The sequence below is a fragment of the Amblyomma americanum genome, chromosome 1, assembly GCF_052857255.1.
Source record: "Amblyomma americanum isolate KBUSLIRL-KWMA chromosome 1, ASM5285725v1, whole genome shotgun sequence".
Taxonomy (NCBI): Eukaryota; Metazoa; Arthropoda; class Arachnida; order Ixodida; family Ixodidae; genus Amblyomma; species Amblyomma americanum.
Window position 1 is genome coordinate 54,112,341 of NC_135497.1, and position 21,723 is coordinate 54,134,063.

Genomic DNA, 21,723 nt, shown 5'->3' on the forward strand with positions numbered 1-21,723 from the left:
GAATCCGGATATATCAAACCAACATATTTCGAATTATTGTCTGTATCGAACACAAAGATTATCCTCTTGAAAATACTATGTAAAAGTGTAGGACAGTTGCGTAGTATATCGAACTCCAGTTTCGCCGGCCGTTCGATATTTCGAACGCCGCGCCGGGCCCCTGCAAGGTGCGCTCTCCCCAAAGACACTCGCATCTCCGGTTGCTCAATGCGCGGCACGGAGGACGAGCGGAGACGTTTGCAAGCCATTATTCCTCGGGAAAGAGAGAAAACTGGTCATAAGTGATGGCAGTGCCTCCTCACTGGTGAGGGAAACGAGAACTGGAAAGAGCCAGATGGTGGTTGCGCCCGCGGTGCCCTATGACTGGCACAACTAGCACCAACGGCTTATTTCCGCTGAGTTTTCTTCCTCTCTCTCCTTCATTTCCCTTTGTGCCTTTGTCATTCCTTCGTTGACTCTGCTGACTCCCCGACTCGACCGACGTCAGTGGACTCCATCGGCCAGTGCGAGGCTGTCGCATTTTTCTTGTGCATGTCTGTTTCAACGCTCCGATTGTAGCGTGCGTGACTGCTGTCATCTAATGAGCTATGGCACCCACGGACGTAAAAAAGAGAAAGAATCTGGAGTTTGCAAGAAAGCTTGAGGTGATCTGGCACGTCAAGAATGGTGAAAAGAAGTCCTCCGCGGCACACGCAATAGGCATTCCGCGGAGCACTCTAAGTAGGCTGTTAAAAAACAAGCAGGACATCACGCTTAAAGCAGGTGAGCAAAGTCGCTCGGGAGCACGTCGTGTGCACCCTGCTGCTTTTGACAATGTTCAGAAGGCGCTGTATGCGTGGTTTCTCGGAAGTCCAAGCGAAAAATATCCCTGTGGATGGCCCCATGTGAATGGAGAATGCCAATTGGTTTGCCACGGCTCTTGGTGAAGAAAACTTTTACAGTAGCACTGGGTGGCTGCAATGGTTTAAAAACCGCCACAGCATTGGGCGAAAAGCAATTTCAGGCGAAAGTGGGGCTGTCAGTAGCCAGGAGATTCAGCAGTGGGTTTCAGAGAAGTAGCCGAAAATCGCTGCAAAGTTTTCGCCTGCTGCAGTCTTCAGTGCAGACTAGACTGGTCTCTTTTGGCAAATGCTGCCGATTAAGATGCTCTATCTCCGTGGGAGCTCATGAGTAACAAAAGTAAAAACAGCGCTAATTTTTACACAAACCACACAGAAAGACCAGACAGGACGGGTGCTGACTCAAACTATGTTTGTTGAAAGCCACATGTTGCATATATATAGCCCGAAGAATGTGAACGCATGCACACTTCTTACATGGTAAAAAAGGAAAAGAAAATAAATAACAAAAAAGCACTCAAACCAAACCTACTCATTATTGCATATTGTTTAGCAATCTATGCTCACTTTCTCGTAGGGAGATAGAAGTGGTGCTGACGCACATGCCACCTCTCTCTATGATAAAAAAGGCTTCTGCCAGTTCCCGAGCTAATCTATCTTTGCTTCTAGCTAGAATTTTAATCTCGCCAAGTAATGCCGCTGCAACGGCGGATTCCTCCAACGGCGGAGTTGGAGGAATCTCCGCTGGGATCACCTATTAGCAATAAGCTTCTATTGGTCAATCCACACTGTTTCTTCAGCTAAATGCTAGGATAAAAAGCAGGCACTTAATGGGACATTTATTTAGAGGCAGTAGCCATTAACGAGCTTTGCAAAGGTTGTATATAGGTACCAATGTCAGCAGCTTTGTCGCATTGCGCGTTCTTGTGTTTCTCATTAAATGTTTCTTTATACATTACATAAATAAATTTACCTATGTTCTAAATCTTTACCTTCCTTAGTTTTGTATGGACAGTTTTATGGAGCGCACCTTTAATCCGAAATGAAACACACTCGATTTGCTTCAGAGCTTCGTATGTACAGTTATATTTGGGACACATGTATTTATTATAGTTCAGTAAACTGCTGGGTTAGTTGGTTCATTATGCACAGATGGTGGAACCAGTGAAACTGACGCAGGACAAAGGAGGCACACGGCGGTGTTATGTGTGTGCCTCCTTGTTCTTGTCTTGCATCAGTTTCACTCGTTCCACCATCTGTGTATTTATTATAGTTTTGCTCTCAAGACAAATATATACATTTCCGCTGTCCACGTAATTACAACATAGCTAGCAGATGTTTTCATTTGTAGATTTAGAACTTCGACTGAGGTCGGCGCAGCTCTTCTCAATGGTCTCAAGTAGCTCTGCCACCAATTTCTTGCTGTTTTCCTATAGATGGAGTGGAGGAATTGATTTCCATTTTCGTTACCGGCGCCTTTACAAAGTAAACTGTCATAATAAAGTCAGCTTTTACTGCAACTGGATATTTGATGCATGAAGCTTGGTCTTCAATGTGTGCAGTAAATGAGGCGTTCAATTGCTTACATAATATGCTAGAATGTGGACTTCTTGCTGGCTACATATTCCGGTAAGTCTTAGGTTTAAAAATTTATCCGCTTCCTGCTTTTTACGGAATACTTCGGCAGACTCTTCAAGTGCTTTCTTCAAATCAGCAGACTCGAGAGGCGCTCACTTTGAGTCGGGGACATCCCTTGAGGTGCATGGCTGAGAAAGACCAGACGGGCATCCTGGAAACTTTGTTGGGATTGCGCCTGTGCGAAAGTGGTGCAGTGGTGGTGCTCTCTGTAAGCTCGGCGATGTAGGAGGCCGCTCGCACGATGTCGATCTCAATAAAGTGAAGTTAAACCTAGAGGGATGTTCAATTTCGTTTAAACAGCAGCTGTAACTTGGCAAGGGAGCTATCTCTTGAAATGTTACATTCACCGCTTAAAATTGTAACAAGGTTCCTGGTTTAAAGACACTCTTATAAAATGCAGCGCTAAGTCTACCCTATCTTTCAGAAGTGACTTTATTTGAAGACACTGGGCGGTGGCACAACGAAATTCGCTCGTGGTATTGCCCTAATCCAGGCCTTCTATTCTTCATCCCGGGGAAACTTGAAAACATGATTTTTGAGCTGCGATTTTTAATTAGTCCGACAAATGGTCACGCAGCAATTGTTATGCATATAGGCCTAGACTCTGCATTGTATTCCTTGCCTCATTTACAATGCAGGGAACTTCTGTGCAGGCCTCTTTTTGACTGACAGCTCGGGGGAGGGGGGGGGACAGCCAGAAGCCCTTAACTCCTCTAGAGGGTGTTGGTCCAGCCACCCCCATTTTGAGGGTAGTTTGTTTTCTTATCCAGCTTATACGGTATTGTATAGCCACTGCTGGGAGGAGGAGAGGTGCCTCCAGACCTGTTTCCATTCACTGCAAAAGTTGACTTTCTTCCCCCCCCCCCCAATCTTGAAGGCAGTAGGTTTGGTATTGTATAGCCAGTGTTGCAAATGTTACAGAAAAAAAGGAATGCATTACTAACCTCTGTTGCGTACAAAAAAAAGGTAATGCGTTATCGTTACCGAAAAAAAGTAGCGCACCTTACTGTGCAGTTACCTCATAGCCATTCATTTTAATTAGTCCTCGAATTAAGAACATGAGATAACAATTTTATAAAGCTCACATTTCACATGAAACTTGTGCCCCAAACAAAATTTTACGCGAAATCCTGATTTAACGAGAATACTTTGCACAAATGTGCCGGAGCTAAGCAATGTTATAGTGGCCTAAAGTTGCCGGTAGAGTTAGATGCGATGGCTTCTGACTCTGTGGCACATGGTGAAGCCATTTTCTGAATTTGATATTAAACAGAAAATGACATTTCATCATGAATTCTAACTTCATGAAGAAAACATCGCTGAACTCAATAAATTTAAGGTAATTATGAAAAATGTGATGTTCCAAAGTGCTGTACATTCTTCCACTCTTTAGAGAGTTGTGTGTTTGAGTGGTTTGGGAAGGGGAGGTAGGTGAAGGCGAGTGTGTGAATGCGTGTTTGTGCACGTATTCCGTGTTTTATGGCTTTTTTGTCTTTTTCTTTTAGTTGGGTGCGTTGTCAAGGGCAGGTGTTTTCTTGCATGCCTGCGAGCTGCAACAAGGGTCGTCGAGAGCACCTGTTCATTTTGTTTACTTACATCATCACTTTAGTTGCTCTGCGCTTTTTTTTTCTAAATAAGGGGGCGGAGTAGGTCACAACTTGAACGAAAAGTAACTAGTAAAAATGTTAATGTAAGGACGTTACCTGTTACAGTTCCGAAAATGGTAACGAGTACGTTACTAAGTTACCAAAAAAGTAACCCATTACCGGTAGCGCCATTACTTGCAACGCGTTACTGCCAACACTGTGTATAGCACAGCAAAAAGGAGGAGTAGCCTTCCAAACCTGTTCCCATTCACCAGAAAGTCCACTGGATTTCTCCATCTACCCCTCTCTTGTGGTGTCTATTGCTCCAGGGCAGGTGAAATCCTTGGCAGGCCATGCTTCTGCCCCCCCCCCCCCCCCAATCTGGAGGGCACTCTGTATTGTATAGCACTCCAAGGAGGAGGAGGAGGGGCGAAGTCAACTTCCTTTCTGGATTTCTGCATCTACTCCTTCCTTGTGGCCTGTTGCTCCAGGAGGGGGTTTTCCTGCAAGGAGCCAACTAATGCTCTCCCATTAAAAAAAAGACACCATAAGAACCCACAAGGGTGCTCAGTGTAAAGCTTTGTAGGGGGCTAGTTGGTCGTGCATACTGAGACTGGGGAGCGCTACAATCAAGACAAGGGGACAACACCACTTAAGAACACCACGAGACACGAGCGCAAAAACGCTCGTGTCTCGTGGTGTTCCTATGTGGTGTTGTTCTCTGGTCTTGAATCTAGCGCTCCCCATTCTCAGTGTGCTCAATGTAGCCTTTGGTCTTGCAGGAATGCGCCACGAAACCATTACACCGCACCTTGATACCGCAGACTAAAGGCAGATTCACTGGACCGTGCACACCAGGACCGATTTCGTGCAGTTAGTTATGGTTTCCGTAGTAAAGCGGGGAGGGAGCTCAGCAAATTGATTTAAACCTGTCGCACGACCTCTGCGACTCCAGTGTGAACCCACCTTAAATCTGGTTTCTTTTTTTAACCTCGTCTCCTCGCCTTAGGAAAGGAAAAAAATCTGAAATAAAAGATGGTGTTATAGAAGCAAACTAGATGGTGCAGCTTGTCAAGGAGCGCAGTCTTGAATTTTGGGGGGCAGGTTCAAACTGTGGGCTATATATGGCCCATTGCCTATGGTGCGGTAAAGAAAGAGTTAAACTGAGTAGGACGCACGAAAACACTTGCAGCCACTATCGGCTGCGATGCGCGGGGGTTGGGGGGGAGGGGGGATGCCAATTCCCCGCATTGACGGAGCAGCTGCGCAAGGCCTCTGGTGCTTGGGCTCCGTCAAAGGTTGAAGCTTTGCACATATTTCGGGTTTTCCAGCTTTGCTAGTGATCACTAAGTAGCGCTTTCGCACTAAAAACATGGCGAGGCGCTCGCCGCGCCTTGCCTGCTGCCCGGGTCAGCCAGTTCTCGGGAATTGACCACGTGCGCCATCTGATGAGTTTGTGCACACACCTCGTGAGGGGCCGCCACTTTTTCCACTACCCAACACTTCTTGTTAACTGTACCGTCTGTATGTCATCGTGGGCCGCGAGCGCGCCAGTGTTTCTCGACTGCCACACGGTTCAGGAGAACCTTTAAAAATTCAATTAGGAATTACTCGCTGCATCAAATGAGATCATATTTTGCTCCAGTTGTTCCGAGATGCATAGTGAACAAAATGAATAAACAGCTTCTACGGTCTAAAAATGATGTCATGACCTCTTCAAGGTTCAGTTGCTTTTTGCTGGATTCTGCTTATATTGCATGCATATAAAGTCGATCCCAGGTATATCGAACTCAAAGGGGACGGCAATATGTATGCTTATATATAACCTAGAATCAAGAATACTGTGCACCCACGCTAGTGACACCTTTCTTACAGTGATGTGCCGCCCACCGGTGTGCTGACAGTGCACTGCTCGCTAGGAGTCTCTAGGCCTAGCCTGCTTTGCATCAAATCCACAGGGGACAGTGCTTTCAAACTAGCCACTGCCAATCATAAGACGTCGAATCATGATACCAGCGTGCTATAAATAGAACAATCTTCAATTAAAATTAAGGTGCACTTTAAGTCCTTTGGCAGCCTAGTGAACGAAGAAATCCAGGTGAGGGGCGCTGCTAGGCTTCGGCCATTTAGGTTGGCTTCATCGCACGACAAGCTATGCACCGAAGGCTGCCTTTCCCGCTTGGAGAAGGCTACCCTCACGCATAACTAGCCGCTGACAATCATATGAGGTCGAATAGTGATACCAGCGTGCTATAAATAGAACAATCTCCAATTAAAATTAAGGTGCAGTTTAAGTCCTTTGGCAGCCTAGTGAACGAAGAAATCCAGGTGAGGGGCGCTGCTAGGCTTCGGCCATTTAGATTGGCTTCATCGCACGACAAGCTATGCACCGAATGCTGCCTTTCCCGCATGGAGAGAAGGCTACCCTCACGCATAACTAGCCGCTGCCAATCATATGAGGTCGAATAGTAATACCAGCGTGCTATAAATAGAACAATCTCCAATTAAAATTAAGGTGCAGTTTAAGTCCTTTGGCAGCCTAGTGAACGAAGAAATCCAGGTGAGGGGCGCTGCTAGGCTTCGGCCATTTAGATTGGCTTCATCGCACGACAAGCTATGCACCGAATGCTGCCTTTCCCGCATGGAGAGAAGGCTACCCTCACGCATAACTAGCCGCTGCCAATCATATGAGGTCGAATAGTAATACCAGCGTGCTATAAATAGAACAATCTCCAATTAAAATTAAGGTGCAGTTTAAGTCCTTTGGCAGCCTAGTGAACAAAGAAATCAGGTGAGGGGCGCTGCTAGGCTTCGGCCATTTAGATTGGCTTCATCGCACGACAGCTATGCACCGATTGCTGCCTTTCCCGCATGGAGAGAAGGCTACCCTCACGAATAACTAGCCACTGCCAATCATAAGAGGTCGAATAGTGATACCAGCGTGCCATAAATAGAACAATCAACGATTAAAATTAAGGTGGAGTTTAAGTCCTTTGGCAGCCTAGCGAACGAAGAAATCCAGGTGAGGGGCGCCGCTAGGCTTCGGTCATTTAGTTTGGCTTCATCGCACGACAAGCTAAGCACCGAATGCTGCCTTTCCCGCATGGAAAGAAGACTACCCTCATGCATACCCCATGTTCACCTCGTCATGCGGGTTCACAGTGCCAGCGCTTCCTGTAACTCTCCAAGCCAACACATCCGACCGTCTCCACGGTCAAGTGATCACCTTTTACGTGAAGCGCCACTTGCAGGGCCGTGGCACACCTTCAGCATGTAGAATATTCTTGTGAACGAACAAATACGAACTTTAGTGCTATATATTTGCACAAAATGTTCAATGGGACCGGCTGTAATACCCCGCTCAGCATCAACCGACACCATTAGTTAGCATCCTACAATATGCAAAAGAATTGTGGATGTGCAGTGATTTAAGTGTGGCTGCATGGGTGCCATGCTGCGATTGTCTGCTGCTTGCATAAACACTTCAAACAAAATGCTTATTTGCGCCCATTTTCCATTTTTCCTTTAAAATAGGGCTTCAGAAAGGGTGTGCGAAAATTTCGCCGAGATTTCGCCAGCATGTCCTAAAAAAACCCTACAAAGAACATAATTGCATATTGCTGCCTATACGTCGACCCCCCCCCCCCCCCCCCCCTCTACCTCGCGGACCAAAAAAATTTGACTCCAAATGTAAGTCTACATAACCCCCTCTCTGCCACCTTGCCCTACATTTTGTAGTTTCCCACGGGATGGCATGACTGTGCGTGAGCAGCTCAGAGCAACAAACGCACAACTTTAAAATTGCAAAGCCAGCAGGCAGAGGCAAATGGCGATAAAAGGCGATAAAATGGCACCCTCGCGTGCGGCCCGGGCCGCCTGACGAGCGGTAAACTGAAGAGTAAACGATTCAATAGTTTAAGGTTCCCTAGCGGGCTGGAGGCTACCGGAAGTTTTCTCTCACAGCTGTTCATTGGGAAAGCGACTGCCAGGGCTAGTGAGTGGAGTAAACGGCGCACAATTTGATTTTTTTTTTGCCGGAACCAGTTTACAAACTAATTAACAATCAAAACAAAGCACTTTTATTCCGAAGGTATGACTTCGCTTTGGCCTGGCTTTGGCAGTGGCATCTTCCCTCAAGTGGAGTGGTGGCGTCCCCTCGCCTCTCATTTTTGTAGCCGCACACGAAAACACGGCCGCGCCGGTCTTCCCAAGACTACCAAGCGTGCAACCGCGTGCATGCTGGTGGTCTGGCATAGCAGCGAGTGTAAAATATGCGATTAAATGTTTTTCATAGACCCGGGTAATAAATTGGGGATGTGCAAATTATGCGTGTAAATATGATAGGCATTCCTTATTTCACATTTCACAAAGTCTGTTGGTGCATGCAACGGTGTAAGCAGTTGGGTGAGCTCAAGCTAACCAGGAAATTGTTGATGGAGTTGTCAAAGACTACAGGCAAGTGGCTTTGAACAGAGGAGAATTATTGAAGCTTAAGTTATTAGGTAAGTGGTCTTGTTTCGTGCTTGGTATTGGTACAGGCTGGAATCGTTTGCGCCAGTCGACGTCACACTTCCCTCTGGCCATCAAACTCTCACACAATCAGCTGAAAAAGCAACTTTTTGGGCAACCCATCGCTCACATAATACCGCTCCAATGGGCCTTTAAAGTATTAAGGCCATCTTGACTGAAATTTTACTTAGGCTGCAGTGGCTGTTATTAACTGCACAACATGTAAACGAAGCAGTCATGGCAAAGTGATATGGCTATAAACTGTTTAAAATGCACTATGGCAAGCACTGCACTTGGCCTCATTGTGAACCGCAACGGAGATGCAACATCACGTCTTGAATCACCTTTGCTAGCTGCAATCCCTCTTGCAAGTGGACAGAGTCTGCAAGCAATGAGTCTGGAGTATGCAGGTTCGAACCCGACTGTGGCGGCTGTGTTTCCATCGAGGCGAAACTCAAAAGGCACCCGTGTGCCGTGCAATGTCAGTGCACATTAAATATCCTCAGGTGGTAAAAATTATTCCGGAGCCCTCCACCACGGCACCTCTTTTCACTCCCACGTTTTTCCCTTTTCTTAGGAAGTGGTTAAGGTGTCCACCGAGAAGTGAGAATTGCTGCGCCATTTCCATTCCTAACAAAAAAAAACACCAAAGCAGACCAGGGAAGGCTGTTGGTGCACACTAGCATTTCGTGTTTTTTGCTGGTTTTGTGGCGTTTTTGATGACTTCTTGCGGCTCTTGGCAGGTGCCTGTGGGGTCCTGGTTCGACGACATGTCGGACACAGAGCTGCGGGACCTGATGCCGTTCTTCGACAAACTGAGCCGTGTCGAAGATGTGTACACGGTGCTGCGAAACTCCAACAATGCTGCAGGCGGTGGCGGCGGCGGCGGCGGCTCACCAGCCTTCCCGGCACCGCTGCTCATGAACGGTGCAGCGCTGCATGCTGTGGTGGCTCCTAGCATTTCGCCAGACAAAGGACCCCATGGCGGGGCAGTGGCCCGCCATTAAACATGCACGCGTGATGCTCCCTGTCTTGTGCAGCAGTGGAATAGCCCCCCCTCCTCCGCCGGCAGTACAAAGCGCTTACGGGTCCCGTGCTAGTCGAAAGACTCTTGCCGCCCGGGAGCTTTCGGGCAGCCTACTTAAAGTGGGAGGGGGGGAGGCCGGCTGCTCCTTTGTGCCTTGTTTCTTCCCCGGTGCGGCACCGGGGAGTTTGTATAATAACAGTGTTCCATAATCTCATCTGTATCATAGATTAAAGAGGACTATTTCAGCTTGCACACCTGCCCTTGTCTGCTTCACTGCCACATGACTCTGCATTGTCTGCCTGCTCGTGGCCGATTTTCAGCACACAGCAAAAGCATCTAGCGTTTCGGTCAGACAATGCACGCGCCACGTTGTGCCTCGATGGTTGGCCACGAACGCATCAGCCAGGAATGCTCCTACCATTTTAAATCTCTTTCGTGGCTGAGTATTTGTGGTGGCCCTGCACAATTTTGTCTACTGTGGTCATATCGGTTAAAGTATACCGAAACAAACCTTGGAGTCGGCCCGCGTAGGTGCATTCTTGCCCGTGCGCGCTCTCGGCTCTTTTTTTTTTGCACATTCGGTTGTGCGCTCGTGCTTCTGTGGAGATGGAACATGAACAGCAATAAAATTCAGGCCGTGTGTAGACATGCAGAGCAGCGTTCGAGAAATTTCCTGAATGTTTCTGAAACATCAAGCTGTCGGGCACTCTTGTGAAAACGGAATGCCTTCGGATATAATTACCTCTGCTGTGACTGATTTAAAACATGTCAAATTTTCATGCAGAATTTTTACTGCCAAAGCTAAAGGCACAAATAAGTTGTTGTTGAGGTGATACGAAAACATTGCTGTTGTAATTACTGCGCTGATTATCATACGACTTTTATGAGCCTATCGCAGGGCTGTGTTGCTCTGTGAACTCTTGCACAAGCACTAAGCAGGCTGTGTCACATTTGGGCAAAATTACTTTGCCTGCTTTGCTGTCCAGGGCTACTGCATACCATTCGTTTTGCAAGCTGTCGTGTTGTGCTTGCCAGGAATTCAGTTGTGGCCCTTCGATAGCCCTCTCTGATGTCATTTCGTATAGGGAGCTTGTAAGAACGCCGGCAATGCTGTGCCTCCTGGGTAGTCCGCCTGCCTGCCGTCGTAGACGGCAGTCGATGCAGCTACCTCACGTGTGACACAGCAAAGTTTACATGTTCGCGTAGTGTGTACAAACGGAGCTGGCGTGATGCTGTACTGTTGTGTAGTGGGCTGTAACAGCCGAACCCAAAGCAAAGCGCAGAAACTAAAAGACATGCAGGACAGGCTGGCTGTGAGCTCATCAGGATACTTCGAATGTATTTGACCGGTCTTGCTTATGCTTGTACATTTTCCAGGTCAACTATCAAAAATTATTGATGATAGCAAACCGACTGGGCCCCCTGGGTTATGCCTTCAAGTTCCAAATCAGCCGCGCTATCAAAGCCGCAAAGCACGAGTCCATCACCCATTCAGTTCTACTCTCAAAAAAGCTTTACTGAATGTCAGCGCCGTTGACGTGCTGGCACAAACTTCTAAATCCATATTGCAGTCTGCGTATAGTGTGAGTGGGCCCTCGCCGTACCTGTTTTCACTTTGCTCACAGCGTGCCTTATCTTTCGGTCACAGTGTCGATGCGTAGGTACCTGAGGACACTGCCGACGTCTTTCGCATATGTAGGGGTGGCGCACAAGCAACTGTCGGAAACTACACGGCACTTGGAAGCCTGGCTGCGCTGCGTTGACTGCTGTCTGACTATCTGTGGGAATAATCGTGCCAACATTGGCTGGGAGGGAAGAGGGGAGGGGGCTTTTTTCAAGAGGCATTCGCAGCCATGTTCTTCTTGGGTTAACTGGAATCATTAAAAGACAATACTGCCCGGAGGCAGTAGTTTCAAGAGTGTCATTTTTTCTATATAAATCATTTTTCACCCTGAACCAAAGTTATTCCATTAGCTTATATTAGGTTTTCTTTTATTTAAGCGGCATAATGAAGGCATTTGTGTTTAGGGTTTTTGACTGTTATACCTGGTGGTGAAACTTCCTATGCCTCCCAGCGGCTATGATTTACAGACTCTAGCACCAATTCTTCCTTCAGTTACGTTCATAGCGGTTGGCGGCCGGATAACTACGGGGGGTGTTCGCACCTGCTGCAAGCGCGTACTGGTTCGAAATCTGGCCTGCTAGGGGAGGTGGGCGGATGTATCGCTGTCCGCCTGCTCTGCACGCAGCCGCGCGCCACGGTTTACTTCGTTTTTCATACACCAATTCTTTACTGTTGCATAATAAAATTGATTGCGCTGCTAGTCGACAGTGGTAACCACACGCTGGGCCAAGGTGCAGAGAACAGAGAACATATTTTACGTGGTTTTAGTAATGTTCCACTGACGATCAGTAGTCTTCTTTGTTGGTCCGATCGCGGATGAGAGCGGCTTCCAATAGGAGTTTGACAAGACGATGCAGGTGTTCAACAACAGTGGTATATTTTCTTGTTACATTTCCGAGTGACAAAAATATACATGAGGTGCGGTTCGCCGCAGCGTCACGGCACACTTATGGCTCGCAAGCCGTTATGAATGGGCCAGCGGCACACGACTGCCCGGAAATGCGAGGAACCCTCGGGTGACCGCTCGAGCTCAACCATCTGAACTTGCGACCGCGCACAGTCTCTGCTCCGTTCATACTCGCACTCGCCGCTGAACATTATTCCCGTGTGCAGCCTGCCCACGCTTTCTTTTTAATGCGAAAGCATTAGATGGCTATGTCCCGAGTTTCGTGTCAGCTAAACTTTCTCCACACGATTACGCAGTTCTGAGAAGATAAATGTGCAAAAGTTTGGTAGTGTTGCTGTGTGTGATGAGTCATATTGCTGTGGAAAAATTTGGTAGATGTGGTGTAATTAGTTCAATTAAACGCGAAAATTACACTTCGACGTCACAATAGCCATGGACGTCGACATAGCTTATCTGCATGTTTGTGTCCTATAAAGGTGTATGTGGAGAAATTGGATTGGGTTAGATAGTGTGTGATGAGCTCTTGTTGTGGGAAAAATTTGGTTGATGAATTTTAATTAATGCGAAGATTACACTTGGACATCACAATAGCCCCGCGTATGTGTCCCGTGTTTCCTGTCAGCAAAACTTTCTCCGCACGATTACTTCGTTCTGTGACATAAATGTGCAAAAATTTGATTGTTAGATAGTCGGGATGAGATCTTGCTGCGTGAAACATTTAGTTGATGAATTGTAATTAGTTGATTGCACTTCGACGGCACAACAGTCACGGACATCGACATAGCACCTAGATGTCAAGAGCCATGGACATAGCACCTGGACATGGAAAGTAAAAGTAAAAATAAATAGTAAAAATGTAAAAAGTACTGGGGTCGTGGAAAGAACCCGCGTGCGGGTTTACCCTCGTCGCTGTGGATCGACAAAGTTTGACTTTTTTGACTAGTTACGTGCACTGCAGGTGTTGCTGTGCCTACATGCTTTCGAAAGCGCTTGTATTTTCCCACGGTGAAGACAAATTTTGTCGAGCCACAGAGGCGAGGGTAATCGCGTTTTCAAAATTCTAAAAACTGATATGGCTATTACTAATAACCGACTACAAGTATCTGTGTGTAACCTGCAGCCTAACTGTATAGTGTATTATCAGGAATTAGTTAAGCGGCTAGCTAGTTAAGATTGACATTTTTGCTGATGTCCGGCAACGCAGGTATTATTGTGCCGCAGAAGCTGCCTTCATACCTGAAGAAGCCTATTTTAAAGAAATTTTGTTCACCTTCGCTGAAACACCTGGCAGCGACGTGAAGGTGGAAGTGGGTGATGCAGGAGCGAGAGAAATCACTTGGCTACAAATCCCTCAGTGTTCATCTCCTGCGTGTGTTATTTCCCGCTTTATTTCGGTGTTTCTGTTTACTTCTATCTTCCCCAGCCTTCGTTTTATTTTTGTCCATGAAAAAATTCATCGGAAAAACTCGGTGCACCCCAATGGACAACTTGCAAAATTGCAGGAAATTGATTGTCAGAAATTAATTCTCTTACCAAAAACCCTCGTTCACAGACCGAGTTTTCACTTCCTGCTCTCTTAACAGAAAGAGCGCAAAGGCAGATGAGTAAGTCGCCCCCCACCCCATTGTACTCTTTTTCGAAAAGGTGAGGGGGGCTTGAACGGAAATATCTTCAACGGAAGTCCGTCTGGTTGGGTTTGTGAGATAGTTGAGAGAAAACTGACGCCAACCATGTTTTTAACTTTACCCAAAGTTTCAGGATCAACTCGGTCCCTTCTTCAGGGGTGACTAAAGTGTCAGCAGCAGCAACGGGTTGCTGCCTTCGCTGTCCCTTTGTTAGCACGTGGCGCTGTCCACTAACGTACGCGGAGGGGAGCGTTCCTGGAGTCCTATTCATCGCTGCCTTTTTTTTGAGCCGGATGTGCCATGACTCCACATGTCGCCTCATGAACAGGTTTGGATCCACGGCCAAAACGCTCACCTCCTCGAAGGCTATCCGGTGGTCGACGCATTCGCAGTGTTTGGCGAGGGTGTTGGATTCTGAATTCATTAGCCGGATGTCATTTTTGTGTTGCCTTATTCTTTGGTGAAGGTTTTTTGTTTTGCCGATGTATGAAGAGGGGCACTCTGAGCATGAGATTTTGTAGACGGCACCCGGTTGTTTTTCTTTGGGTTCGCAGTCTTTCGGTCGTGGTAAGAAGCGGCTTATTGTCGAAACAGGTTTGTGAGCAACGCAGATTCCACGTTTTCCGAGAATGCGTGCGAGTGCCTCGCTTGTTCCCCTCACGTATGGAAGCACAACGCGCGCGTTTCGTTGTTTCATTGTTGGCTGGTCCCCCTATCCTCCGAGCTTGACGGAGACCAACGCGTTGAATAAAGCCACGTGTGTAGCCATTCTTCTGTAGGTCGATGAGAACGGTGGCTTCTGCTTTTTTCTCCGCTTACCTTCGGTAGAGCAGATTGACTTTGCTGTTCTCAGGAGACAGGAGACGACGGATCCCTTGTGGCTTGTAGGGTGGTTGGAATTAAAATTTAGGTAACGGCCATATGGGTTGGCTTCCTATAGACACCGAACTTTAGATCTGCCCCTTTCCTTCTTATCAAGGCGTCCAGGAATGGCAATGTGTTGTTCACTTCTCGTTCCATTGCGAACTGAATAGAAAGCTCGACTGAGTTGAGGTGTGCGAGGAAATGTTCGACCTGTTGTGTCTTTAGAATGCAGAAACAGTCGTCGATGTAACAAATGAAAACTTTGGGTTTCTCTTTGAACGACATCAGTGCTTCCTCTTCGATGGCCTCCATCGTTAGGTTGGCAGCAGTCACTGAGATCGCGGCGCCATGGCAGTGCCGCTGGTCTGCTTATAAAATTCTCCTTTGAATGAAAAAGCTGTGTTGCTTAGGCAAAAGTCTAAAAGCCGGCAGAGTTCTGGGTTCAGGCTCGTCCTGGTACCCAGGTCAGCGTCCGATTCGAGGGCTTGCTTCGCTGCGGAAACGGCAAAGGGCACAGGAACGCTGGTAAAGAGCGAGACCACGTCGAATGAAACCATGCACTCGTCCGCTTCCAGTTGTACGTGGGAAAGACGTTCGATGAAGTGGCTGGAGTTGCGCATGTGCGTTGATGAGTTGCCTGTCAGGGGCGATAGGACTTTGTGGAGGTAGGCCGAGAGTGCCTTAAGCAGTGAGGTGGCGAAGTCGACGATGGCGCGCAGCGGAACGCCAGGTTTATGAATTTTTGGCAGTCCGTAAAAAGCCGGGCTGAGCCGTTCCAGCAGATCAAGCGTAAGTAGAGGTGTTATGACTCCTAGTGAATGCTAAAAGTTTGTTCATTGTGGTCTGAATTAAGTTGCGAGGTTGGATCATTAATTTCTCGTAAGCTGCGCCGTCAAGGAGTGTTTTGACTTTTTCTTCGTAATCCTGTTGGTTGAGCACCACCGTAGCACACCCTTTGTCTGCCAGGAGGATGACGATGTTTTGGTCGTTGCGAAGACTGAGAACTGACATTTCTCCTCTCGAGAGGTTCTGCGGCTGGCGGCCGGGAATCTTGAACAGAACCCCGTTAGCTGTTAGCCGAACGTTTTCGCGGGCGGAAGATTCAACATGCATGATACCGCCCTCCACAGCTGCCACTAGTTGTGCGAGGGGTGGCTTCGCTGACGTGGTGTTGAACCCGTGGCCTTTCGCCAAGGCAGAAGTTTCGTTTGCAGACAGCGATCTCGATGATAGGTTGGTGACAAAGTTGGAGTTGTCTCAGGTGGTCTACTTGCCTTGTCTTTCTCCTTTTGCAGCTTGCAGAGTTTTGCTGCATGAGATGAGTTCTGTTTTTCTGCTGTGTGGAGGAAACACTTTCGGCGAATGCCTTCAGTGGGTCGAAGACATCCGCGAGTCAATGTTCAAGTTGTCGGCGCAAGAAGAACAGGTCCAGCTCCCTCCGCCTCGGGATGTCATAGCACTCGTGCATCCTTGCTTGCACCAGGCGTCGTTCAGCCTGGGATACAATCTTCTTGCCTTCCGGAGTGTGGACTAGGCACTTGAGTCGAAGGCTTTGTAGAACTAGTTGCATATCTCGGCAGGTCTTGGTAAAATCCAGGTGGGTCTTGTACGTGGCCACAGCGCGGGAGCAGGTGACAAAGCGTTTGGCCAATTAACTGTGCATGGTGTCTGTTGGCCGAAGTCAAGGCGCGCATAATGATTTGAATGAAAACATCTTCGACTGAAGTCCGTCTGGTTGGGTTTTTGAGATAGTTGAGAGAAAGGGGGCTGTTCCCAAATCTGCGAGAACCTGAAGCTCCAATATGGTCACCGCCAGCTTCAGAGACAGTGCAAAGGGAAGTCGTTGAAAGGCTGCAATGATACATTCCCTTGACTAGTACCTGTCTCGGCCTGCTCCTCGGGTTCGCACCTCTGCTTTATTGTGTCCTTTCAGCAGCTTCCCTCATGCAGATAAAGGGTCCTCTCCCCCTTCTTTTTCGAAGAAGAATGCGGGATTGCCGTCTGCGAACGAGGGTTTTTGGTTGGAAATTTGTAGAGGGCGCTTGACGTTCTGCAAGTTGTCAATTCTAGGCCGATCCCCCTGTGTGGGATCGGCCACACACACACTATTGTGCGTTTTTATCATGAAGAGTAAAAAATTTCCAGCCTCAACCGCTGGCTCATTTACGGTGAAACTGCACACAGAGCTTGCGTATTACGGTAACTTTTGTATCGTAGCAAGTTTGACAACGGTACTTGCTTAGTTGAGCCGCGCATGATGCGAAAGCGCAATTGTCTACGCAGAGATAGGCGAACCAAAACCCGCAAACGGCGTTTTTTTCGCTGAAGGGCGGCAGTGGCGCCGTTTGTTTTAGGCAGTGGAAAGCACTAATCCCTACTAGGGGGCTGGATGCCGCATAGGGCGCCCGAAAGTGAAGCCACCAGAAGTTGGGTGGCATGTCCCGGAAGTCAGCCTTTGTCAATGCACGAAATCGGACCTCAGCATGGTTTTTCAGTTTTGGTTTTCGTTTTCCACTTAGCATTTTCTCTTTTCGACGTTCTCAACTTTTTTCATGACGATGCCTACCTGTTGCGCTGTCAACTGCATGAGGAGAGCAGAAAAGTCCTCGTGAAAGACGTTTTAAAAATAAGGGTCCATTGCATCGCTACGGGACAACACTGGCAGACGACAGAACGTCACTGCACACAGTACATACGGAGCCTCGTCTGCTCAGCTCTGTGTCGTCCCGTTCGCTAGCGTCGCCAACGCTGCCCTTTGTTGTGATGCGCGTTGTCGCGCTCTAAACCCAAGTTATACCATCAATGGGGGATAAATTTAAGAAAGAATAGTGGAAACCTTCATTAGGCAGCCGAGTTTGCAGCGACCATTTTGCCGGATTGTGTTTAGACCGGAGCGAGGGCAAGGCCACAATCTGGTGAGGTGCCGTCGGTGTTCTGCTGGTTAACATTAGCGCCTCCAAAAGGTATATGGTAGTGCTTTTTCGACGGAGTGTATCAAGTACTGTTTCGTACTGTAGCAAAATATGCCTGAATGGGCTCTTATTATTTATGCTTGGCGCAGTTGACTTCTAACAGCGCTTGTCACATGCGCTGCTGCATTAGTCTTTCTCGTCAGTCGTTTCTCTCGTGCTGTGTAGATGGAACACGGCTGTGCTATAGAGTTAGATTAAAAGCACGTCTGGAAGGTAAGTCACACACTAAAGCGATAAACATAACCTGCCACCGATGAGAAGATACATTGTCTGCCACCAACCCAAAACTTCGAGTGTCAGGATTTCCACGCCATTGCCTTTTCTTTGCTACACGAAAATTTGGTTTTAAGATGACCTAGACTCATCGTCATTCCACTACTTCTCCTAATTACTCTTGGAAGACAAGAACCAGATCAGAAAATAGTGTTTAACGCACGTACTCCTTTACCGCGGCATGGTGGGACATGAATGCCTGTTCACTTCGGTTCCTCTGAAATTACAGTGTTCCCCGAACAATGCTCTCATTTATTACGTTGAGCTTGCTTTTTCCTGTGATATTACAGTAGACGTTACACGAAAACAACGCGAAAAACTTAGAACTGGAGGGCGAAAAACTCGACTTTTTACATTGGAATACACAGCAGACACCGAACTTCCGGGACATGTCATCCAACTTCTGGTGGCTTCACTTGCGCCCACTTCGGAAAGCGGGAATGCGGCATCCAGCCACCTAGTAGAGATCAGTGGTGGAAAGCGTCACAAGGCGCCGAGCTGAGCGTTGCAAACAACATTCTTTGAAAGGTAAAGCCGCGATAAATCAGTTGTTCTGATATTTTTTCGCGCTCAATTAGCCGAAAATGTTGTAAGCGCATGAGAGAGGGCGCTGCGATCGCCACGCGCAGCGGACGTGCGGTGCATGGGCTCCGTGAAAAGGCAATTCCTCAACCGGACAGTTCACCTGGCCACCAAATAATTTTGGCGGAATCGAAACCACAAGACAAGAGGGTCACCAGGAAACCTTTTTCAACCCGGTAAGCCAATTTTTGACTTTTCTGCCGGTCTGCGAAATCGGGCCGAGTGACCGGGGGAGCTAGGCCTACAGACAAGGCCTAGCAGCCCCGCGTCCGCAGGGGCGACCGGCCATGCGGACACCCCAGGTGGCTGGGGTGAAGATGCGAACGCAAAATCAAACCACGGCAGGAAACCCGATATCCGATCCAGCCCAAGATCGAGAGGAAGAATCAGAAATTGAGGTCACCAACGATGCGGAATTAGAGGATGCGCAACGCACGGAGGCGGAATGCACAGGCCCCCACAAAACCATGGAGGTACAGCAAGGAACCGATATCAGCGGATCCTACGACAGCATGAAAGACAAGCATTGGAAGGTAGTCCAATCCAAACGATTCATGAAGCAGGCTAGGCGAGAAGCCAAGGAAGCTGCCATTTCGAAAACAAGGGAGCCTCTACAAGGGAAGAACAATGGCAAGATGGCGCCAGCAAACGCAGCTGCCGGTGACGTCAGACGCGACGCAGCAACGCCTGCGGTGCAACAAGAACATCTGGCGAAAGAGCAACGACGACCTACGCAAGCGCTGCCACCACTCCCGCGGGAGCAAGTCAAAATCATAATTAGACCACGTGGTGGACTCAAGGTGGGAGATAAATACCCATATCAAGTCGCACAGGCCATTTACGAGGCAAGCGGCGGGAAGATCAGTAGAGGAAACTTTCTAACCAGGCTGAGACCGGGATCCAATATCATTATAGCCAGCGCAGCGGAAGAAGAAACAGCAGACAACATTAGGAAAATCAATCAGCTGACCTTCGAGGACAGAAGCTACGACGTCCAAACATACGTAGCAATGCCGGAGGAAGTCAAAAGAGCAGTAACTCACGGCATACCATTAGGCCTTACGCCGAAAGAACTGTAAGAAAACCTCCTAGTCCAGACCAAGGGGGTGAAAATCTTGGCCGCAAGAGTTCTGGGAAGAAGCCGAACAGCTCTCATCACCTTCGACGGACCCTTTATACCATACTTGGTGATACTCGACACAGTGGAGCATAAGACATATCCGTATAGACCAACCAGGCAGTGTTGTTTCGTCTGCGGCCAGCAGGGGCATCGCTCCGACGTCTGCCCCACGCCGGAAGAAAGAACCTGCAGGCAATGTGGAACCAAGAACCCGGCAACGAAACACGAATGCCAGATCAAGTGCATGATGTGCGGGGAAGCCCACATCACAGGCAGCAGCGACTGCAAGAAACGACTGAAAACTAAAGAGGAGCTGAGAGGACGGCAACACATCAGCAACGGAAGAACCATGGGACAGTCGAGAAGGAGCAGGCGCCGCAACCGAAGACCAAAATGGTTCAGCTCGGAAAGAGAAGACCACAACAGCAGCAACTTCGATGAAAAATCCAGAAGCAGAAGCAGAAGCAAGGGCCCCCAGGAAGGAACCAAAGGCAAACCCAGAGGAGAGAAGAGGGACGACTCGTATCCACCTCTAGGGAAACAACAGGAAAAACAAGACGCAGCACCGCAGCAAAAGAAAACCAACGAAACCAAGGTGAGCTGGGAAGCGGGTCCTCCCAAATCACTGTCTCCGCAGGAAAGAAAAGACAGGGAACTGGAAATGATTAACAAACAGCTACTAGGAGAAATAGAAGAGCTCAGAAGGGAGGTGAGGAGGTTAAAAGAAAGCAGCCCCCAAAAATCACCCCCAACCCCAGAATATAGGCTCCAGCAACCTAGAGAACCGAATTTAACAGAACAGCTAAAACCACTAATTCAGGCTATGCAGCAATTTAAGCAGATACAAGAACAGCAGAGTAAACAGATAGAACAACAGAGTAAACAAATAGAGCAACTAATGCTAAAACAGGCAGCCCACGATCAGGACATACAGTACATCCGAAGCTACATAAAAACTCAGAAACACAAAAGATAACGAGTGAAGCCCGAGACAGGCTATACAACGAAAGAAGATTCAACACCGAAAACTCAAGCAGCACCTCTAACGAACTATCATGGCTGGACAAAACCAATTAAACGTTTGGCAGTGGAACTGCAGAGGATTTAAGAGGAAACAAGGACTCCTACAGCAATTCATTTACACACAAGGAACGCCACCGGGCTTCCTCCTACTGCAGGAATCAAAAGGAGCCACACCACTATCACTAAAGGATTTCACATGCCAAGAAAATGGCAGGATAGCAACCCTCATCAACAAAAGGCTAAATACGATAGATCATGGAGAGATTCCGGACACCAAAATCGAACACACAATAACAGAAGTCATACCGAAACGTAAGCTGAAAGCAAAAAGCATCTTCATTGTCAACCTATACAGCCCCCAAGACAGAAGGACGGAGATTTCAACAAACTCTTTAAACAAACAAGCAAGAAAGCTAAGGACAACATCCTCGTTATAGCCGGAGATTTCAATGCGAGAGATCCAAAATGGGGGTACCATAATGGGGAAAAGAAGGGCGCAAGAGTAAACGAAGCGGCGGAACTCACAGGATGCACCCTCCTCACAGATGAAAATCAACCCACCCGCATTGGCAATAGCGTCAGCGTATATACATGCCCAGACCTAACCTTCGTAGAAGGAGCACAGGCAGAGTGGACAAACCTATTAGAGAACCTAGGAAGCGACCACTACATAATCAGAACCACGATAGAGACCAAATGCGTCAAAAGAAAAATAGGTGCGGCCAAAATTACGGATTGGGATAACTTCCGCAGGAAATGTAAACAGATAAAAGGGGAGATCTCCTCAATCGAGGTGTGGACCCAGCAGCTAAGTCAAGCACAAGAGCTGTATGCAAAGGAAATAGATAGAACTGAGACTACACCAGAGATAGACTCGAGACTAATCAGGATGTGGGAGGCAAGACGAGGCCTCGTGAAAAGATGGAAAAAGCAAAAGTGGAACAGAAAGTTAAAGAAAAGAATCGCCGAAATTACGGCAACGGCGGAGGACTACGCGATGCAGTTAGCAAGGCAAAACTGGGAACAGTTCAGCAACTCACTTAACGGCACGCTGAGCACGACTAAAACATGGAGGATTTTAAAGAGTTTAATGGATCCTACCAAAACAAAGACGGAATGCAACAAGGCCATCCA

The 21,723-nt window shown here is 47.8% G+C and overlaps 1 protein-coding gene across 2 annotated transcripts in view; it reads left to right on the plus strand.

Moving 5' to 3' along the window:
- Positions 1 to 9,606, plus strand: part of LOC144132839 (carboxy-terminal domain RNA polymerase II polypeptide A small phosphatase 1-like) — a 62,215-nt gene extending 52,609 nt beyond the window's left edge. For both annotated transcript variants that reach the window (XM_077665537.1, XM_077665526.1), the window contains one exon: positions 9,316 to 9,606. In XM_077665537.1, the coding sequence (XP_077521663.1) occupies positions 9,316 to 9,579 (264 nt within the window). In that variant the 3' untranslated portion in view covers positions 9,580 to 9,606. The remainder of the gene's footprint in view (positions 1 to 9,315) is intronic.
- The last annotated feature ends 12,117 nt before the right edge of the window (positions 9,607 to 21,723 follow it).